Here is an 18,958-nt window from a genome sequence, read left to right as displayed (position 1 = left end):
CCAGGCTCCGTCCCCCGGGCGGCGCCGACCCTCCTCCGCCTCCTGCCACCCGGGCCCTCCCCTGCCCCGCCGCCCCGCGCCTGTCTGCTGCGCCCGCCGCGGCCCGGCTCTGCCTCGGGGCCTCCTGCCCGCGCAGTCTTGTGCTCCAGCCCGGCCCGAAACATCGGCCTCTGTAAAGGGCCACAGGTTCCCGGCTGTTTCTTCTCCTCCCTACACTTCCTTCTACTGCACCAAGCATACTCCTTAGCACGTTGTTTTCAAGCATTTGCAGTCTTTTTCCATGTGACTTTTTCAGCGTCCAGGATTCACGTCTGCATACCAGGACAGGCTGGAGAGTTGTACTGTAACAATGCATTTTAAGGCTTCTTGAGCTCTGCCTTGATGCCGTTATTTTATCCAGGTTCAGCAGTGATTGTTCCTGAATATTTAGAGGTCTCTACCTCATTCCTTTGTGGGTATGATCACACATTTAGTCTTGTTGACATTGATAGCAAGCCTGGTTTTATTGGTGCTTGGCTCAGGGATCTCTGTCTTCTTTTTCTACCATTTCCACTTTCTCCCCTAGCAGGCAGATGGCGTCTGCATGCGCAGATACCTGGTACAGCCGAGTCAGCTGCAGACCTTTTTCTCTTTTTTTTCTGTAAAGCACAAACTAGATGTGGCAACTTCTGACTTTGTCCTGGTATTTTGGCAGGCAGACTACAGCTGCTTACCTAATTGCATTATAATGGTCTTCCATGGCAGGGGTGCGTTTCCAGGGAAACTTGGGTTCATAACATTTGTGCTTTTCCTCCTAGTTTTGCTGTTCAGATTGAACCTCCACTTAACTACGATGTAAACATATGTTAGCTCTGGTGAATTAAGATGGTATGAACACACTCTGAGCAGCTAGTTCCTCTTTCCCGTTACTGGGATAGAGAATTGCATGGAGATTTCTCATGCTGTCAAGGTTAAAGTGCAGTAAATCACAATTCCTGTCTGAAGCGCCTTGCAAAATAAATTATGTTGATTCTTTAGATATCTGACATGAAAGACCTTTTACCTCTTTGCACTGTTGCCATGGGCTCTGCTCCCACTGCAGAAGAACACCACTCGAGTGACTTGATCTTGTAAGGCTGCTGTGTTTTTTAGGTATATTTTACAAAGCAGGTAGCACTCTTGTGGATGGATTAAATTGCTTTCAGGCTGCCAAAGGAATGTCCCCCCCCCCCCGCCACAGTTTAAAACAGAAAAACAAGTGTGTATATAATCCCCCCTCCCTTCCCAATTTTACTTGAAAGAGGAGTGATGGAACTTGGAGGTAGGAGGGGAACAAGGGCAAAAAGTTTAAAATAAAAATGCAAAAGGGGTGGGGATTACTTACCAAAGATGGTGAGCACCCTCTTCCTTCTGAGTTTGTGAAGAGCCCTCAAACTAGCTTTCTGTCCTCAGCATCTGTGGCTCTTTTGACCTTCGACCCGATACCCTGCTGTTCCCAAATGTGCATGTCTGGAGACCTGTCCACCTCATAAGTTGCCACCACCTTCCACCACTCATTGGCATCATAGCAGAGGGGAGAAGGCATCCCAGTTACTTTCCCCTCCCTCATACCCCCTCCAAAAGAAAAAAACCAAGGAGAGAGAGTACAGATCTTAGCAGTCTGATCCACTTCCAGCGTACACTTCTGATCGTTCAGAAGCACGGGACAAATTGGTTGTACACGTTCTAGTCGCCCTTACTGGAAGCAAAGAGTAATAGGATCTTTGTGCTGCGGGCACAGCTAGCTCTTTCGTGCAGGTTTGTAGTTTCCAAGTATTCATGGTATCTTCACATTGCACCTCTGACACCTTGGAGCTATAACAGACAAGGTGTGGGGTTTCATAAATTCAGTGTGCTCTGAGATGTAAATGCCAAGGAAGTTTCTGTCTCTTCAAATTTCCCTGGAGTCTAAATCTGAAAACATCTGACTATCACTCGGGTAGCGTGGTTTTCCACCTAGCTACGCATCCTTCCACACAACTGAGAGGAGCTGTCCATGTTCTGGAGAATTTGGTGGGTGAGCAGCTGGGTGTGCAAATGTGGAGATAAAAACTTTAAATACCATGACAGATGATAAGGTGGTATGCAAAATGGGTTTATTTAGGTTGAGTTGGAACCTTTCCCAGTCAGCTGGCCTCTTATGTCATGTATTTTGTAATCTAGATGAGCAGTTTAAGCGGTGGGGATAGGTACTGTGAGCATGAGCTAATCTTCCTATACATGTGTTTATTACCCCTCAGTAGCAGAAGAGTGCCACTGCCGCTTAAATCCAGCAAAGATGTGGATGTTGTCACCCCCTTCTGGTGAGTAGTGGTTCCAATGTTGAGCATGTCTTGCTACTTTCTCCCTACTTTTCTACTCATCCAACTCTGTTTCCATTTTAAAAAAATGAAACAAACAAACAAACCAGCAACCATCCAAACTGGGGGACCAGGGAAGAAGCACAGAATAAATGTTCCATTTATCACGCACAGATTTTTACTTGCCAAAGGTTTGCTATTGTGCAAATGAGCGAAAGAGAAAGTCAAGTTTTAGAATCTGAACACTTAAAGGAGAAACTTGCTCCTGAGTTGTTGGAATGGGTTGGGAAATGGGGAAATTTGTGAAAGCTTTCCAACCAGCTTATATTATTGATTCATAGATATTAGGGTCAGAAGGAACCTCAGTAGATCATCGAGTCCAACCCCCTGCCGGCCTGGGCAGGAAGGAGCACTGGGGTCTGATGACCCCAGGCAGGTGCTTGTCCAGTCTCCTCTTAAAGACCCCCCAGGGTAAGGGAGAGCACCACCTCCCTTTGACGCCCATTCCAGACTCTGGCTATCCTTACCGTAACGAATCATTTTTAACCACTTGCATTCCTAGGACCTAGGGGAGGAGCTGCGGCCTGGACAGTCTGCAGAGCTACCAGACTGTAACTTTGCTGATGCTGGCATTGAGAGACTCCCTGTTTTCCCTCTACCAACAGCGCAGGCCCTCAGGGCACTGCTCCTTCTACTTCTTCATATATTTTGCCTTTTGGATTTCTTCAGACCCAAAGAGGAGCATGCCATGTTCAATGACTGGTCATTTCCTAACACTATCCTGTCAGAGTCCCAACTGCAAAAGCGTAGGGGTTCTTTAGGGAGGAAAGGATCCTAGAAAGGAGTTGCTTTCTGCACCTCTTTATCCTCAGTGGCTTCAGTTCCCCCACAGCTTCCTCAGTCAAAGTATACAGGAACATTCTGCCTTTGGGCAAAACTTGGCCTTACAGATTTTCATCACATGAGCAGTTATACAAAATATACTGTAAGATTTAATAGTTGTGGTTAACAATCCATTACTAGGTTTCTTTATGTATTTGATACACAGCTTACATAATGAATTTGGCAAGAAGTTGTCCTTTTCAATGCATCTGGAAAAATTAAATTTGACTTCTGTAACACCCTAACACTCAAAAGCTCCCATCTTAAGACATTTCCTGCATTTAGGCTGCAAACTTAGACAGATCTCATCTCTGTCTCAAAGAATTGAAAACACTAAACTTCAAATTATTAATATCCAGGTCAGTCTGAGCTTCCAGAGGAAGAATTAAGCTTGAATGTAGGTACTTTTCTTTAAGCTTCTGTACAAAAATAGATTTGTAACAATCAGTTATGTGTATGAATTGATGTTGACTTGGGTCCAACATAACTCCAGGTGAAATCTCTTTCTTTACACTGAATTTAGTGACTGTTGAATCATAGCCTGAAAAGGGCCATATAGCTCTTCCCTCAAATACGTGAATGTGACTTTCCTCATAGTCACTAGTTACTGTGCACACACCTTTAAGAGCAGAACTGGACTGGCGATTTTTAACATTAGCGTGTGTGATTCTGGGATGCATGTGAAGTTTGTTCTTCCACACTGCCAGAGGTTTGTTTGTTCTTTCATGATAGGTTTCATTATTCTTTTTAGCTGACATTTTTCTCTGGTCTACTGTGCCTGTGCTCTAGAAGGTTTTTCATACAACCATTCCTGGGCATGATCCAACTTCCTTTCTTCTGAACTTTAGCAATTGGGTTTTAACAAACTGGTTTGTAATTATGATATAATTACTAATTACTAGGCCTGTGCGAAGTGGCTAGTATTCGATTCGGATTCAGCTGATTCAGGGGACAGTGATTTGATTCGGTGAGTCAAATCACTGTCCTGATTCGATTTGGCTGAATCTCTGAATCAGCCAGGCCCTTCCTGTGCCCGTCTCCCAGCCTGGCAATGGCTGCCCTGCCTGCCCCAGCTCCCGGCACTTGCGGGGGAAAAAAGCCCCAACTCAGCAGGTGCTGCCAAGTGTGTGTGGGGGGGCAATCCCTGCTGCCCCATGCTGCATGGGGAGCTCTGCCACAAGCCCTCCGACACCCCCATGCAATGTGGGGCAGTGGGGGGCACCAGGGATTGCCCCCCCACCCGGCAGCACCCGGTGAGCACCAGGGCTTCTTATTAAAGTACCGGGAGCTGGGGCAGGTGGGGCAGCCATGGGGGGCCTGGGCGAGAAGAAGGGTCGGGGGGCTGGCAGGAGTCTCCCCATGGTCCCCTCCCTAGCTCGGAGTGGCTGGAGCTGCCTGCTGCAGCCACCAGGGGCTGCCCGAATCATCAAAGCTCTCTGAATCTTTTCTGAAGATTTGGAGAGCTTTGAATCGATTTGGACCTTTAAATTGGTCCCCTGGTTTGGTTTGAATTCAGAGATTCGGCCACCAAATTGGGCCGAATTGAATCAGCACCCGAAGCTTTGCACAACCCTACTAATTACCCAAACTTAAAAACCATCATGTTTTCTTAGTGATTAATAGTTTCCTGTGCCATAATATGCTGCTCTCCATATATTGTGGAAATAGAAGGGAAAACTGCAATCTCTGACCTGTCATTACCCCAACTACAGCAAAATGCAGCGTGTAGCACAGAGGCATTTTTCTTCTTGGACTCCTCTCTACAACATGTCTATCAGTGTCAGAATTGGAAGATGTTATTGGGGATTTTAAATGTCTCTTACTAGATGTGAATATTAAAAATGGTATAAAGATAGGTTGGCTTGTGCTGCCTGTGAATCTGACCGGCTTAAATGATAAATGCCATTCTTTTTCCCTGCTCCTCTTTTTTCCTGATAGCTGAAAGCAGACTATAATCTGCTAGAACTAGCAATTGTGTGCTCTTGCTTCATTGTCATTGCCTTCCATCTCTTCTGAACTAGAAAAAGATTGCAGTGGGCAACAACTAATTAGATTCCATTGTAAATTATCACCTGTGGCCATGGAATAAAATAGACGTAGGTGAGTCCTACAGAACAGACTTTTTATTTAAATACTGAAGGTTTTGTGGGGGGGGAAAGTGTGTTTTAAGTAATTTCCTGTCTTGCCCTGATAAGTGTGATTGGAAACGGTTTGCTGTAAGCGGAAAGGTGATGTTAACATTCGCAGCCTCTGGTGAGGCAGTTTCTCAGGATTTAAGTTGCTAGCATTGGGTTATACCTATCTTCTGAAATGAATCATGGGTGAAATTCCCACAAAGCAAGAGAATTACAAAAGGACAATATAATTGTGCTGGCTAGTGTGTTTAGGATATAATAATTTTGAAACTTTTCCTCAAGCCATTCTGGAGACCTTGAGCTGGACTGCTCTGTCTTAAAGTAGTTTATAAATCATAAGGAACTGTATTGACATCAATGGTATACTGGTCTTATAGCAGAATAAAAGAGGTCAGAATCAGTCATTTGGTCTTTAGCCACTCTTAATATCTAGTTAAGATAATTATAAAATGTCCAGAGTCCACTCTGTGCTACAAGAGCAGTTTTAATTTCATTTCTGTTGAACTGCTGGTTCTAAAGATAATTATCAAATGTTAACTAAGCCTATCTCAGTGCAGAGCTATTTTTCCTATTATTCATAGGAATAGAAGCTTTAAGAACGGGTGACTGATCTGTTTCATTTCAGTAGCATGTGTGTGCTGAAGCCTAACGATGAAAATTCCAGTGCTTGTTAATTCTCTTCTTTTAATGGCGTAGTCCAACTAGTATTTATCCTATCTCTGCCTAGCTGATAAAACCTCCAGCTTCTCTCTGACATCTTCTACAAGGCAGTTTTGTAGCTAATAGAACTAGCAGTATTAAATAGGGAAATGCAAAACAAATTAATTTAACTGTAAATAACATAGGAGATACTATTGTAACAACAGTTATTTGGAGTGACTGTAGAGGCATTTTCCTATATAACCGAAAGAAAAATCATCCGTTTCTTAAAATCACTTCCTGCAAGCTACTGCCAATTTCTAGTCATCTGTGCTAGCATTTCAAAGAACTCAGGGTGCCTTGCTATAGGATTTGGAGGAATACAGTGTGACTTTATTATGCTCCTTCCACAATAGTTGCGGTAACTGAGCTTGGAGAAACTGTTTTTAATTATTGTGCAGTGATTCTGATTGCACTTACTATGATGGAAAACCAGCCTAACTCCATTAACTTACTTGATCTTCCCACTTAAGTAAGTGGGAAAGTTAAATGTGTTATACCCACTATACCCAGTCCTTGACAGCAAAGTAGAGGACTGCACAAGGTGTCAGGCTCATAAATGTTAGGGGGCTGGAAGGGACCTTGCAAAATCATCAGGTCCAGCCCCTGCACTAGGCAGGAAAGACAGCTGGGGTCCAGTGACCTTGGCAGGATAACGCAGGTGAGCAATGAAGGTCAGGCTGTTGTCTCTTTGCAACTCAGCTCGTTGTATTGGAGAACTCAGGTGTGACTTGCCTTGCTTAATTGTGGCTGGAAATTGATAACTCACATGGTAAGCAGCACCTTTCATGCTTTCCTGACCAGGTTAGATAGGAAGAAGCACGTACATATTTTTAAGGCAGTTTTGCTGAAAGGGTTTTGTTGATAGACTGAGCTAATTGAAGACATACAAAACCAGTTATACTGAGGCTAAGGGGAGTTTTACTACAAATGTGTCCTTTAAAAGGACACAGGCTTTGTTACAGATCTTTTGTCCTTACTGTTTAACACCCGTTTTGAGAACTTGGTAGTGAAACTTCCTTCCCAGAATTATTTTATTTAAAATATGCATGTATGACTGTTGGATAATTTGGAGTGTGTGAGGTTTTTTTCCCCCCCATGAGCGGGGTGGGGGTTGCTTGACTGGGGACAAACAACTATGGCCTATCACCTCACTGTTGTCCCGAGAGTCTGTGCCAGTAAAAGTAGTAAAAAACAAACAAAAAACCCCACACTGCATTGTTCTTATGTTCTGCCACTCAGTTATGATGAATTTTTCTCCTGCTATTTTGGAAGTCACTCAGATTCCCTCTACTTTACAAGGAAGGTGTTGTGGTCACAGAAGTGGATGAAGAGGATCAGTAAGCCAAATGCCTGTCACTTTAATAAGCGTACCTTGAATATGAACCTGAAAGAAGCAGGTCACTAACCATTCATGGAATAACAATACCACCTCTGGTCCCAGATTCTCAGTAAATGTAAATTGGTAATGACTCCAGAAACTGGGCTTCGGTAGTTCCCAGCAGGTAGAACTGGATGTTGTTAGAAATCGCATTGAAGCTCTCTCTTCTACGCAATGCTATGGGAACATGCCCAGGAGGGTTACTGGAAAGCCTTCTAGAGCCTTCGCTGCTCACCGTCCTTCCCCCACAACCTTCCCCGCAGGGTTTCCCCCAAAGCCGCAGTGGAAGGCGGGGGGCTCATATTCTGAACTAACTTCTTTCCCTAAATGTTCCTTGTAACTCCGGAGTTGGCAACCTATGGCCCACAGGCCAGATCTGGCCCATAGGCAGCATTTGTGGGGGAGGGGACCTTTGGCTTTGGGCATTCCCCCCACGCAGCTGCAGAGACTGGTGGTGGTGGTGGCCAGTCCTAGTGTCAGCCGGTCTCTGACCCAGGCTGGGTCATTCTGGCCTGCAGCTGGAGAAGGTTGCCTGCTCCTCCTCTAACTGACAGAACTTTTCTGCATTTTAGCCCTTTAATGTCTGGGGTGTTGTCCATGGAGACTGCTTGGTATTTGGACACACGTGGTGACCTAAAACCTTGGGGGAAGCCCTGCATTATTTCTTTTCACTTACATTTTAACATGTAAACAAATTATGAGAAATACCTGCATTTATTTCAGCCAGAAGAGCATCTTATATCAGACCTGCACTGAGTCTGAATCCTATCTAAGCATCCTAGAACTATTGTTAGTGGGATTGTGTATTTATTTTAATAGCTTTCTAACCTTTTCCCATGTATCATTTGAACTTGGTCATCTTGCTTTTCAGTCCATGCCAAGAGGCAAATTTGCTGTCTGTTCAGTTGCCCCAGCAGGCAGCTGATTTTACAGCCACATTAAAACCCATTGTTGTTAAAACAAGCCATCCCTGCAAGAAACCTACTTGCACAGCAGTGTCTGTACTATGCACAAAGAACCCCTTCTCCCCTTCTCAAACAATTTCTTGGCACCAGTGAAAATTTAACTGGACAGAAAAAATACAGCATTTTTCTTCAGATTCAGCAGGGTTTCCTTAAGCCATTTCAATATTGTTTGGTTGACCTAGCAGTAAAAAAACCCCCAAGATTGAAAGCCAAGAGAAAAGGATATTTGAGGTGGAAGTTTGCAAGAGAAGGCTTTGCTGTAGAAGGTTAGATGTGGAGCTGTCTATCTCTTGCAATCCAGGTGACTTAAGTCTAGGATTGACTTTCTTGTTCTTTCTTGGGACAATTCTGTTGTATCGAGCTCATTGACTCAGCCCGTGCTGGAAATTCTCCAAGAACCAGCAGCATTATCACATTCCTTGTATTAGTTTGCTTAATTCCTAACCACGAGAGTATATCCTGCCTTTGTGGTCTCTGCAGAGAACCCCTTTTGACGTCAACTGGAGAGGCATGCAGGCATCCAAAAGCAGAATGTGGCCCATATATCATAAAATGTTGATCCAGCTTCTGTTGGAAAGGGTCTCACTAGCTTCAGTGTGAGCTGGAATAGTACCTCTAAAAGTGGGGAGCTTACACTGTCTCATTGAAAGCTGGATGTAGTGAGCCTGGCTTTTTTTTTCACACTGATGAAAATCTGGAGTAACTGTACTGAAATCAGCAGTGTCTTGCTGATGTAGGAGAGAATTAAGCGGAATGGAATGTTTTTAACAACTGCCTTCCCCAAGTAATTATGGTTGATGTAAATGTACTCAGGCTATTGTGAAAGGCACTACTCAAAAAGGGAACCGACTTGCCTTACTGGAGGCCAGTGGATAATTCCTTTTTTACAACAGAACAGTAACGATTTGCCAATTTCATACTTAAATTCTTCTAAAAATCCTTCAAGTGCCCTCCATCCATGTTCTGCCTAATGCTGATGCCATCAGCTAGCCATTATGATGCCAAAAGCATCTTTGGACATGAAGATTCTAATCCTTTCATTGCTGCCTTATTTTTCTCTGTCTTCACTGATTGTTTAAAAATCCAAGATTTCTGCTGGGGAGAAGTTCTGTCTGCAGCAACTCGGAGGTGGTCAGTAATACCCCAATTAAAATTCAGTCATGGGTTTTCATTAATTCTGCTGTGCTCTTCAGAAGAACTAGTTTTTAACTTTCAGGGGTGGCGGGTTGATATTTAACTTGAAACAAAGTCACAGGAAAAGGAATAAAATACTGCTTCCAAACTGTACTTCTCTGGGCTATTATCCATTAGCCTGTATGCAGGCAATCCATGTCAATGGATCAGATTCTGGTATCTGTTACTCTGGCAAATTCAGAATAAAAAGTAAGACCATTGAAGTTAGCTTGCACCTTCACCAGTGAAATCAAAATCTGACCCACTGGGAGTTTTACATAAGGATAGTAGGATTTAGCTGTTTAAACCACATCATCTTATTTCAAGATGTGCCAGAAAATACTTAAAGGAATTAATAGTATTTAGGCCTGATACTTAAAATGGTGAAACTCCTCTTCACGTTGGTGGAGTTATTCCTGCATAAACCAGAAGCAATGCCACTGAAGTCAGAGGCAGTTGGCCTTGTATGCACCTGATATATGATGAAAATTGGGCCTGTGACTCGAGCGGACCAGGACTGGGCCCCTAAAGTCAGTGACAAAATTATATTGAAATCAGTGGGAGCAGGGAAGGGATGGATGAGGACAAATATCTAAAATTTACACTGTGGAGTACATAGCTTATTGCTCTGTAGAGATCTCCATTACTATTGATGGGCATAGTGTATGTCTTCAAAGAATTTGTCATATGTCTAGTAAATTTAATGGCTTGCTTTGTTGGAAAATGACCAACAAGAATATACATCCAAATAGCCCGGGCTTTACCTGTTGAAGCTAATCACTTTTAATGTGACTGAAAACCTCCACGCTGATTGCTATTGCTGAGAGAATGAAATCAAGCCGCTGTGTTTTTTTTCGTATCATCACTTTCATTTCTTTACAAATGTGGGCTGAGGGAGAGTCAGTGCTGACAATTCAAAGGTTGTATTTTCTCTAATAAGGCTGTCCTGGGGAGGCTGGATTTTCATTGATGTCACAGTTCAGTCTTATAATAGGTTTAGACTTCTTTTTTTAAAGGCTTGACTTATTAGGCACTCTCCAACTATAGCCTTACACAAATTATTAACCCATGTTACAACTGTGCATTCATCCTCCTTTTTATAACATCCTCAATGCCATACTTGTGGCTTAATATATTTCTCCTTTCAAATCTTGTAAAAATGAATTCACAGAAGTTAGACTCCCCATAGCACAAAGAGCCCAAGCAAGCCCCTTATTAAGGATTTACTGGTGTGTGGGGCTGATACAGGTCCCTGCTAGATCAGAGTGAGAGCTAACTAGGGGTAGGCTAGAAAGGCTGCATTTTTCATGATACAGTCACACAAAACTTCAGTTGAAATCACTTAGGGTTGAGGGCCAGCTCTTGTAGATCTTACTTGAGTTGAGTGAAGGAGCAGCTAGTTTTTTTTTTTTTGTTTTTTTTTTAATGAAAAAGACTGACACTATAGGTTTGATTTATACCCACTATGTAAAGGTGTGAAGGACTGCAGAGGCAGGATTCTTATCTCATTTGTGCTGGTGTAATGCCATTACCTTCAGTGGTGTTGCTCCTGATACTCATCAGAATGAGTTAAATGAAAATTGGGGTCTTATATATATAACGTGCTAAAATGGTAGTGTAAATGTAGAAGTTCATATGAAAAATAGTTTTGATACTTAAAACTAAACCCAGTAACAGTGTTAAAAATGGGGGAAGCCTTCTGCCTGGCAGATGAAGTTCAGAGGTTCTTTTTCTTCTGAAGAAGCTCATGATGTGGGAGCTGTTATCTTAATCTGTTTTTAAAAAAATCCAGCAGAGATCTTGGATATTTTTAAATTTGTACGTGTTGCTGTATTGGCATCTAGCAAAAGAAACTTGCAAGGCTCATTCTGGGAATTTACTAGTATGAGCTAGTTCTATCCCTGCCTGGGGATGGAACACTTGCATTATTTGCAATAAGTTTTGCCCTACCTCTCAACTGTGACAGAAAATCAGGGATAAGGGAAAATGCAGTTTGCTCCTGAGGTTGAGTATGTATTTCCAATTGTTCAGTTTAATGTGGGGAGCAAAGAAGAGAAGATGACGCTAATGGGGACACACAGAACAGTAACATTTACAAGCAGTACTAAGGTTTTTGAATCCTAATCTTTCTGACACTTTGCTCTTGCTGCATTTGGCTGTGTATTAGTAGCTGAGTTCTCATAAAACATACACAAAATTGCTTGAGCTGTAATTACCTGTCAAGGAAGAGTTGTAAGTTCAGCACGCAACATGATACTTAGGGATTCAAAAGCAGAGAAAATAGTATAATGGAAATATATATTAGGGGTAGTTCGTCTTGAGTGTAAACACCGCAGATATGTTCCATTTGAGAGGTATCGTATGAACTGTAAATGTCCACCTGCTGCACCAAACCAAGGCACAGTTAACTGGTGTTTTGGGAGTGAATGAAGGGAGCTCTTCACTTAAAACATTAGTTTAGCACATAAAGCATGCATTCTATTATGTCTACCTTGCAGTTGCATGTCCAGCACATGTAGCTAATAGGATCTGGTTGAGTCAGTACTTAAATAGGGTCTGGAAATAATCACCCAGGTTGTTCTGCAAAAGGGTGGGAACAAGCATTGTCTTTGAGGGACAGAATCCAGCTGTGTAAAATGGGAACCAAAAGATGTTTTCTACAACATGACTCCATTCCAAGGGCAGTACCGAGGAGTAACAAGTCCCCTTTCAGTTAAAGGGAAACATTCCCAAAGAAGAGTTACGTGCTGGAGGACTTAGAATGCAGGTGAACTTTACAGAAAGCAAAGCAAACGGGTACAAAATGGAATGTGTAACATGGGGAAATGCTCCTCAGGCTGGAGTGAATAGATCTTGGAATCTGGGTGAGTATCCCTGTACAGGGGGACAGTTTGCAAGGGTGTATTCAGCTCAAGTCCTACACATTTTTCTATTTTCAGGACTCAAATGAGATGTTAAGTGATACAGTGAGCTTCCTGCACTGGGCTAAAAACCTGGAACCCCCATGTTTTCAGAGACGTGCACAAGGACTGCAGAATCTGTCACAAGAACACTCGTAACAGAAAACCAATTTTTTACATGGTATAGACTTCCCCTTAGTATGAACCTGCTGAAGTCAGTGGTGTTCCACAGAGACTAATTTTGCTCTACGGCATAAAGTGAATGACTGAACAAAATGGTTGGAGCTGGCTTCTCACCATTTGTTGGTGGTTTTTATTTTGTCACTCTCATTTACAGATAAGAATATTGGGATTTTTTTCACCCTCTCTCTCCCTTCTGTTCTTGTGACTATTGAAGTGAGAATTGAAGTACAATTATGTTGCATTTTAAAATGTGTCTTCAGCAATGTTTCCAGTCTACCATTAGAGCAGGGGCAGGCAAAATGTGGCCCGGGGGCCGGATGTGGCCTGCCAGGCCATTCTATCCAGCCTGCTGGGCCCCTAAAAAAATTTAGAAAATTAATATTTATCTGCCCCTGGCTGCCTATCATGCAGCCCTCAATGACTTGCCAAAACTCAGTAAGTGGCCCTCTGCCCAAAATAATTGCCCACCCCTGCACTAGAGAATTTAAACTCTTCCTTGGACTGCGTCCATGTAATCCAGCTGAGTTCAGTTGCTTTGGAGGCGTGTAACTCATGGTCTATAGAGTCTGAAAACTAGAAACTCTGTAACTGGCCTTATGCTTTCATATGTAATGGACCAGCATCGCCAGCATACTCTATAGCTTTGTACTGCTGAAGTGATACAAAGCAAGCACAGACTTAATTTAAACAGATGGGTAAGAGGGGTTTATAGCGACTTGAGTGGTGCATAGTGGCTAAGGTATAGCAATGGTTTTGATGCCAAATCAACAAGTTTAATTCATGAAACTACTTGATTTTTTTTTTTGTATGGTATGTCCCCTTCCTTTCATTGTTTTCTGTGACCTTTGTGTTCTTTTACTTTAAGCTATGTGGAAAAATTGCTTAGATTTCAAAAAGACCTAGAGTCCAGATGTTACTTTTTTAGTTATGAAAATCTCTCTCTCAGACTTAATTTTTAACAATATTTTTTAACCAGGTAACTCATGTAGTTGGAGGTTACTGACTGTTCTCCATCATCTCTGCTGAGCACAACCTTTGCAAAGGGAACATTCCTGTACCTTTTATCTCGAGAGCCTTTCTACCAGGAGTAATGCTGCTATTTAACAAGCAGGCATCATAATTCACTGTGATTTGTGATCACTAATTTTACATTTAGTATGCAGTTACTTAATTAAGCATTTCAAATGTTCACCAATATAAATCATCCATTCCCAAAATGTTACCTTTCTTGCTATGCTTTTTGTTAAATAAACTGCAGGGTGACTTGTGATATGGGATAACCAGATTTTCAGTCTTCCTTAAGCATGTTTTATTTGCTCAAGTATTAATTTTAAGTGACTCGCTCCCTCTGTTCTCTGAATGCCTAGAATGGACACAGTTTTACAATTTAAATGGGGTATTCTTGGTGGTTATTTTCAAAAGTAAACTGTTGTTTTTTGTGTAAAAAGGAAACTAAAATTAAGTGCAACCACAAGTGGTATTTCCTAACATGGAACCAATGGATCCATCTTGATAATTCTGTTTTTCACTGGAGCGAGTGCCAATGAAACTCTGGTCAAGATGGGTTTTAACAAAATGCTGGCTTTTACTGTATTGGCCCAGTATGAGCCCTGGGAGGGCTTGGAGGGTGGTAAACCCAGATAAACCAACCTGACGGGTTTCACATTGATGGTTTTGACTTTTGTTTTGCTCTGACATGCTGTTTTCTTTCAGATGAAGAATCTCATGAACTTGCCTGGCTTTGGAAACACGTCAAGGGCAGGGTGCAAAACACACTAGTAGGACATGACCCTTAACACTTTTTCTAAAGAGTAGCCCTATAGGTATATAAGATAAATAGAGTTTAACAAGTGGGGTTGGCTTTTATTGTAAGTTTGGGGGAGGGGGGGAGTTCAAAGTAAAATAGGGTTTGTATTGTTTGTTTTAGTGGTTGGATATGGGGATGTGGGAGTAAGCTAGAAACATCTTTCAGAACATTTCTCTAAAGCTTTAAAATATATGCATATTCTATTGTGTAACTGTGGTGTGTGGTTGTGGAAGGGGATGAATGGAAGCTAGTGGGGAAGTTAGGCTGAATATTTGAAGAGTGAATCGCTTTCATTTGATGTTGTCTCTGGCTGCATGTGTCGTGGAACCTGATTCATTTCCCTCCTCCCAGTCTTAGTTTAACTTGCTTGTTAAAAACTCCCATCACCTTGAGCCACCTCAAGGCCTTATGTGCCACTTAAGCCGGATTGTTGAAGGGTTAGTTGAAGCACAGACTAGGACTAACCCTTTGTACAAGAATGAATGTCACCTTTTGTGAATAAAATAAATCTGTAAAAGTAGCAGTTTTTTCAGGCTACAGCCTGATATCACATGGTCATTGATGCAGTCTTTCCTCCTCTCTATAATGTCCTATTCAGGGGAGAGGGACTGAAAATGGAAAAAGACAAAGGTTAAGCCTAAAAATCTGTTCCATGCACATAAGAATGCAAGGGCTGCAGATGCCTGACTCATATTAAGATTGACTCAGCTGAGAAATCTCAATGCCTAGCAATCAGGTGTAAAACTAGAAGGCTTGAAGTGCATGAAAATATTCCAGGCAGCATGCATGCTTTTCAGAAAGCATCTGGAAGCTAATCTCATTTTAAATATCTTTCTGTGGGGCAGACAGGATACAGCCTGACTGGCGGTTCAGCATCCACAGCTGTCAAAGGAAGCACAAGTATCAGTGCTGGCCAGTTTAAAGGCAGATGAAAGGGAAAAACAAACACACCCAGAACCGCTATGTGCCTTCCCAAAGGAAAACAGTTGGTTATTCTCCTGTGACAGGAAGATCTCCCCTTTTTCAACTCTAGAGCAGACTCAAAAGTAAACTATTCTGAAGGAAGGATCTAAATATAAAATGTTCCCTACCCCCATTCCACTGGTTTTGCATCTACTCTTAAAGCCAAACTGACTGAATATTGTTGTTGTTCTTTGGCATTTTGTTGTCTTTACTTGCATGTAAGGAGGAAAATTGTAAGAGGCCAAGAAGCTTCTATCCCCTTCTAACAGCAGATCTGTGTCCCCAGACAGATTGCAAAAGAATCCCCATGAAAGTCAGTTCTATGTTTAACTCAATAGGAGCACTCATGTCCCCCAGCTTGACCCATGAGCCATTTATTTGCATATTCTTTGGTAATTTAAGTATAGACTCCACACTTTACTTTAGGCCTTCCCCTTTTCTTCAAGGATCCATGCTTAAATAATTTCCAGTGGGAGAGGCAGAGGTAAGGTTCTTCGGTCTTTAACTGTCTCTCCCTGGGTTCCAGGTGTATTTCAGTACACAAAGAAGCTGTTCCTGAGTGAGCAAACAGGACGGGCTCAGGCTCTGGAGTTTCTCCGCAAGAATGCTGCCAATGCCATCTCTATGGCTAACCTGATCATGGGACTGTCTTCCATCCTGTGCAATCTAAATGGGTATGTACTGTATTTGGGGGCCTGTTCTGAAGTCGCACAACTCTCTTAAGGGCTGCATAACGAGCAGGAGTGAAAGGAGACAGATATTGTCAATGCTGAAACTTCCATGCACTTCACTGGGGGAATAGTCAGTACAATTAAGGCCACAGCTGAATTAGGAAAATATCTTGTTATCTTATTTTAAACATGCTAACTAACACTTAAGCCCTTAGTGGAGGCAGAGACGGAGTGTTTAAAAGCAGGTTATGATTAACCCTGAACTCTAAGGCAGTAGGGCTCAATCTCTAGTCCACAGGCCAAATCCAGCCCACAGGGTGTGTTGCGGCCCATGCACCTCCCTACAGGTCTGGAGACTGGTGATGGGGGAGTAGTGGCAGCATTAATTGCAGCAGCCAAATAATGCTGCCACTGCTTCCCTGCCACCATATTTCCTGACCTGCGGGGAGCCCTAAGAGCTGGGTGACATGGCCTGGCACCTGAGGTTGCTCTGTTGCTGCATCCAGCAGGAGGGGTTGGGCTGCCCATACCCACAGGCTAATCGCACACACTGACCCCATGATGGATCCAGCCCCCAGTTAGCCCTGTGCCACTCACCTGGCCCAGAAGGTTGAGCACCGCTAACTGCAAGCAGCTGAAACAGATTACTTCTGACACTTACCCTGGGCCCTTTAATAGAAGTATTTGGAAATTTAAATTGGGACATGATTCTGTACTGAATTACCAGTGAGCTGTTGGGGCATCTTTTTCAGGTGATCTAAACAACACATGGGACTGAAGGCAGATAGGAAGGAAAAGAGGCCTGAAGAGGTTAAAAAAAAAAATCTAAATTTCCAGGTGGTCTTCTTAACAGTCAGAAGTATATTTAAGGTTTTATCCTTTCTTGTTAGTGAGATATTTCTCTGCTTATCAAAGTAGCTACATAGCCACTGTAGTCCTTTTATTACACTTTAACGATACCCAGATGCAGGCTGTGCTGCAAGAGTCTAGAACAGCCACAGCCAAATTGAAGGAGACAAACAGAAAAGTGAATAAATAGCTGTGGATGGGCCGGTGTTGCACCTATGCCTAGCCACCTTTTAATTTTGTCCTATGCTCCTTATTTTGTTTCATTTCTGTCTCCCCACAAGGCTTTCTTACACCTTCAACTGGTTTGGTCCCAGACAAGGTCCTGATTTTTTTCCCACTATTTCTTCCTCCTCTCCTCCATGATTTTCTTTTGGTAAATTCATGCTGCATTTACAGGAGTCACTGCAGTGTACTGTAAAAGTGGTTCAAAATTAATTAGCTTGGGTACGTGGGTAAATTAGACACAGGGGCACAGCTTCTCACAGACTAGACTGCTACCAGTATTTAAGTTAGCTCACTCTAGACCAGCTGTAGCTACAGTGCAAATAAATCACTACTGATGCTGCCCTCCCTCTAATTCTCTATTGAAGGTGCTGTTTTTGAGCAGTAAACATTGGAACAGATTCCTTCAGAGGTTGTGAAATGTCTGTCTTTGGAAGATGTTTAAGTGCAGATCAGACAGATACTTGGCTGGGCTAGTTTGGATAGGGATGATCCTGCCTTGAGTAGTGTTTTTACCACATGGCCTCCTGAGGTCCCTTTCACCTCTCTATTCCTGTATCTTCTGGTTGGTTCAAAGCCAAACAAGTCTCCTTCCTTTAAGGCTGAACAAGGAGCTGTGTCTAAGGAGTAACAATTGCCTGTCCAAATTTCACAGTGCAAAATTTACTCCTCCTCCTCCTCAAATTTCCCCAACAGCTTTCAGGGGCCCTGAAGACCATGTGTGCAAAAGTCTTGAGGAGCTTTTTGCTGTGAGGTGGGAAAGTCTTGATACAAGACACTGGGAAACTTCAGGCCTTTATGTTGATGCAGAGCCATGCACACATAGCTTTGCAGGCAGTTGCACAGCCATGCTGTAAAAGTTAATGCTGTTGCTGCCTTTTATAAACTCAGGAGCCTGTCAAAGCCACAGAAACGCTAATGCTCTTCACTCTTTTTTTTCCCTCTAGGCTATACTACTGTGCTTGCTGGCTGCTCTTGATTGGATTCCTGCTGGACCTAGCTGATGGAGCAGTTGCTAGGCAACTGAATGCTTGTTCAGCCCTGGGTGAGTTCCATCTTGCCGCCCTTCAGCAGTTTAACCACAGCCCCAGTTCTTGAGCCTTGCGCCCTGCAGATTGCAGTCTGCTTAGCAACTAGACTAGAAGTAAAAGCAAATTTATCCCTTGGGAAAGGGTTGAACAGCAGCTTGGGAATGAAGTCATCTCAGCGATCATAAATCCATCTACACCATTTACGTGAGGCAGCTAGGAGCGTTTTCAAATGCAGAGGTGACTATGGGCATGTTTACACGAGACACTAAAGCACCATAAACTAATTCTGCTATGCATGAGCACATGTGTGCTAATGTGCACTAGAATTAGTCTACTGTGCATTAGCATCACACATAAAAGACATACCGTATGTCGGCACTACTGCGCAGTAGGACTGATTACAGCACATTAAGTTAGTACCTGTTGTTGGAGGTACTAAACATAATGCACCATAATTACAGCGCATTAATGCATGTGTAGACGTGCCCTATGCTAGCTAATTATTGCATGTATTGTGCCTCCTATTGCTTCAGATATTCTTACTTGCTGATGGATTTGCTGTTGGTAAATATTGGGGGCTTTGATAAATGTAGATCCATTTTTTCCAGGATAACCTCAAAGCAGTCTGAGATCTTAGAAAAGTTTATTAAGGAGGCCATCCTTAATGGACTGGCCCAGGCTAACATCCTAAGGGACAGCCAGCACGGGTTTGTTGCGGGTAGGTCTTGTTTGACCAATCTCATTTCCTTCTATGACCAGGTGACCTATCACCTGGACAA

General features: G+C 42.9%; 1 protein-coding gene across 6 annotated transcripts in view; it reads left to right on the top strand.

Moving 5' to 3' along the window:
- Positions 1-1,390: 1,390 nt before the first annotated feature.
- TMEM269 (transmembrane protein 269) overlaps positions 1,391-18,958 on the top strand; it is a 22,034-nt gene continuing 4,466 nt past the window's right edge. The window contains exons 1-5 of one of the 6 annotated variants that reach the window (XM_019541388.1): positions 1,395-2,321; positions 12,267-12,417; positions 14,350-14,459; positions 15,933-16,080; positions 18,096-18,193. In XM_019541388.1, the coding sequence (XP_019396933.1) occupies positions 16,031-16,080; positions 18,096-18,193 (148 nt within the window). In that variant the 5' untranslated portion in view covers positions 1,395-2,321; positions 12,267-12,417; positions 14,350-14,459; positions 15,933-16,030. The other 5 variants (XM_019541390.1, XM_019541387.1, XM_019541389.1 and 2 more) reach the window with 5 other exon arrangements.

The sequence above is a fragment of the Crocodylus porosus genome, unplaced genomic scaffold (assembly GCF_001723895.1).
Source record: "Crocodylus porosus isolate Cpor-Errol unplaced genomic scaffold, CroPor_comp1, whole genome shotgun sequence".
Taxonomy (NCBI): domain Eukaryota; kingdom Metazoa; phylum Chordata; order Crocodylia; family Crocodylidae; genus Crocodylus; species Crocodylus porosus.
The sequence above is the reverse complement of the archived record's forward strand: the minus strand, read 5'-3'. Positions and strand labels throughout refer to the sequence as shown.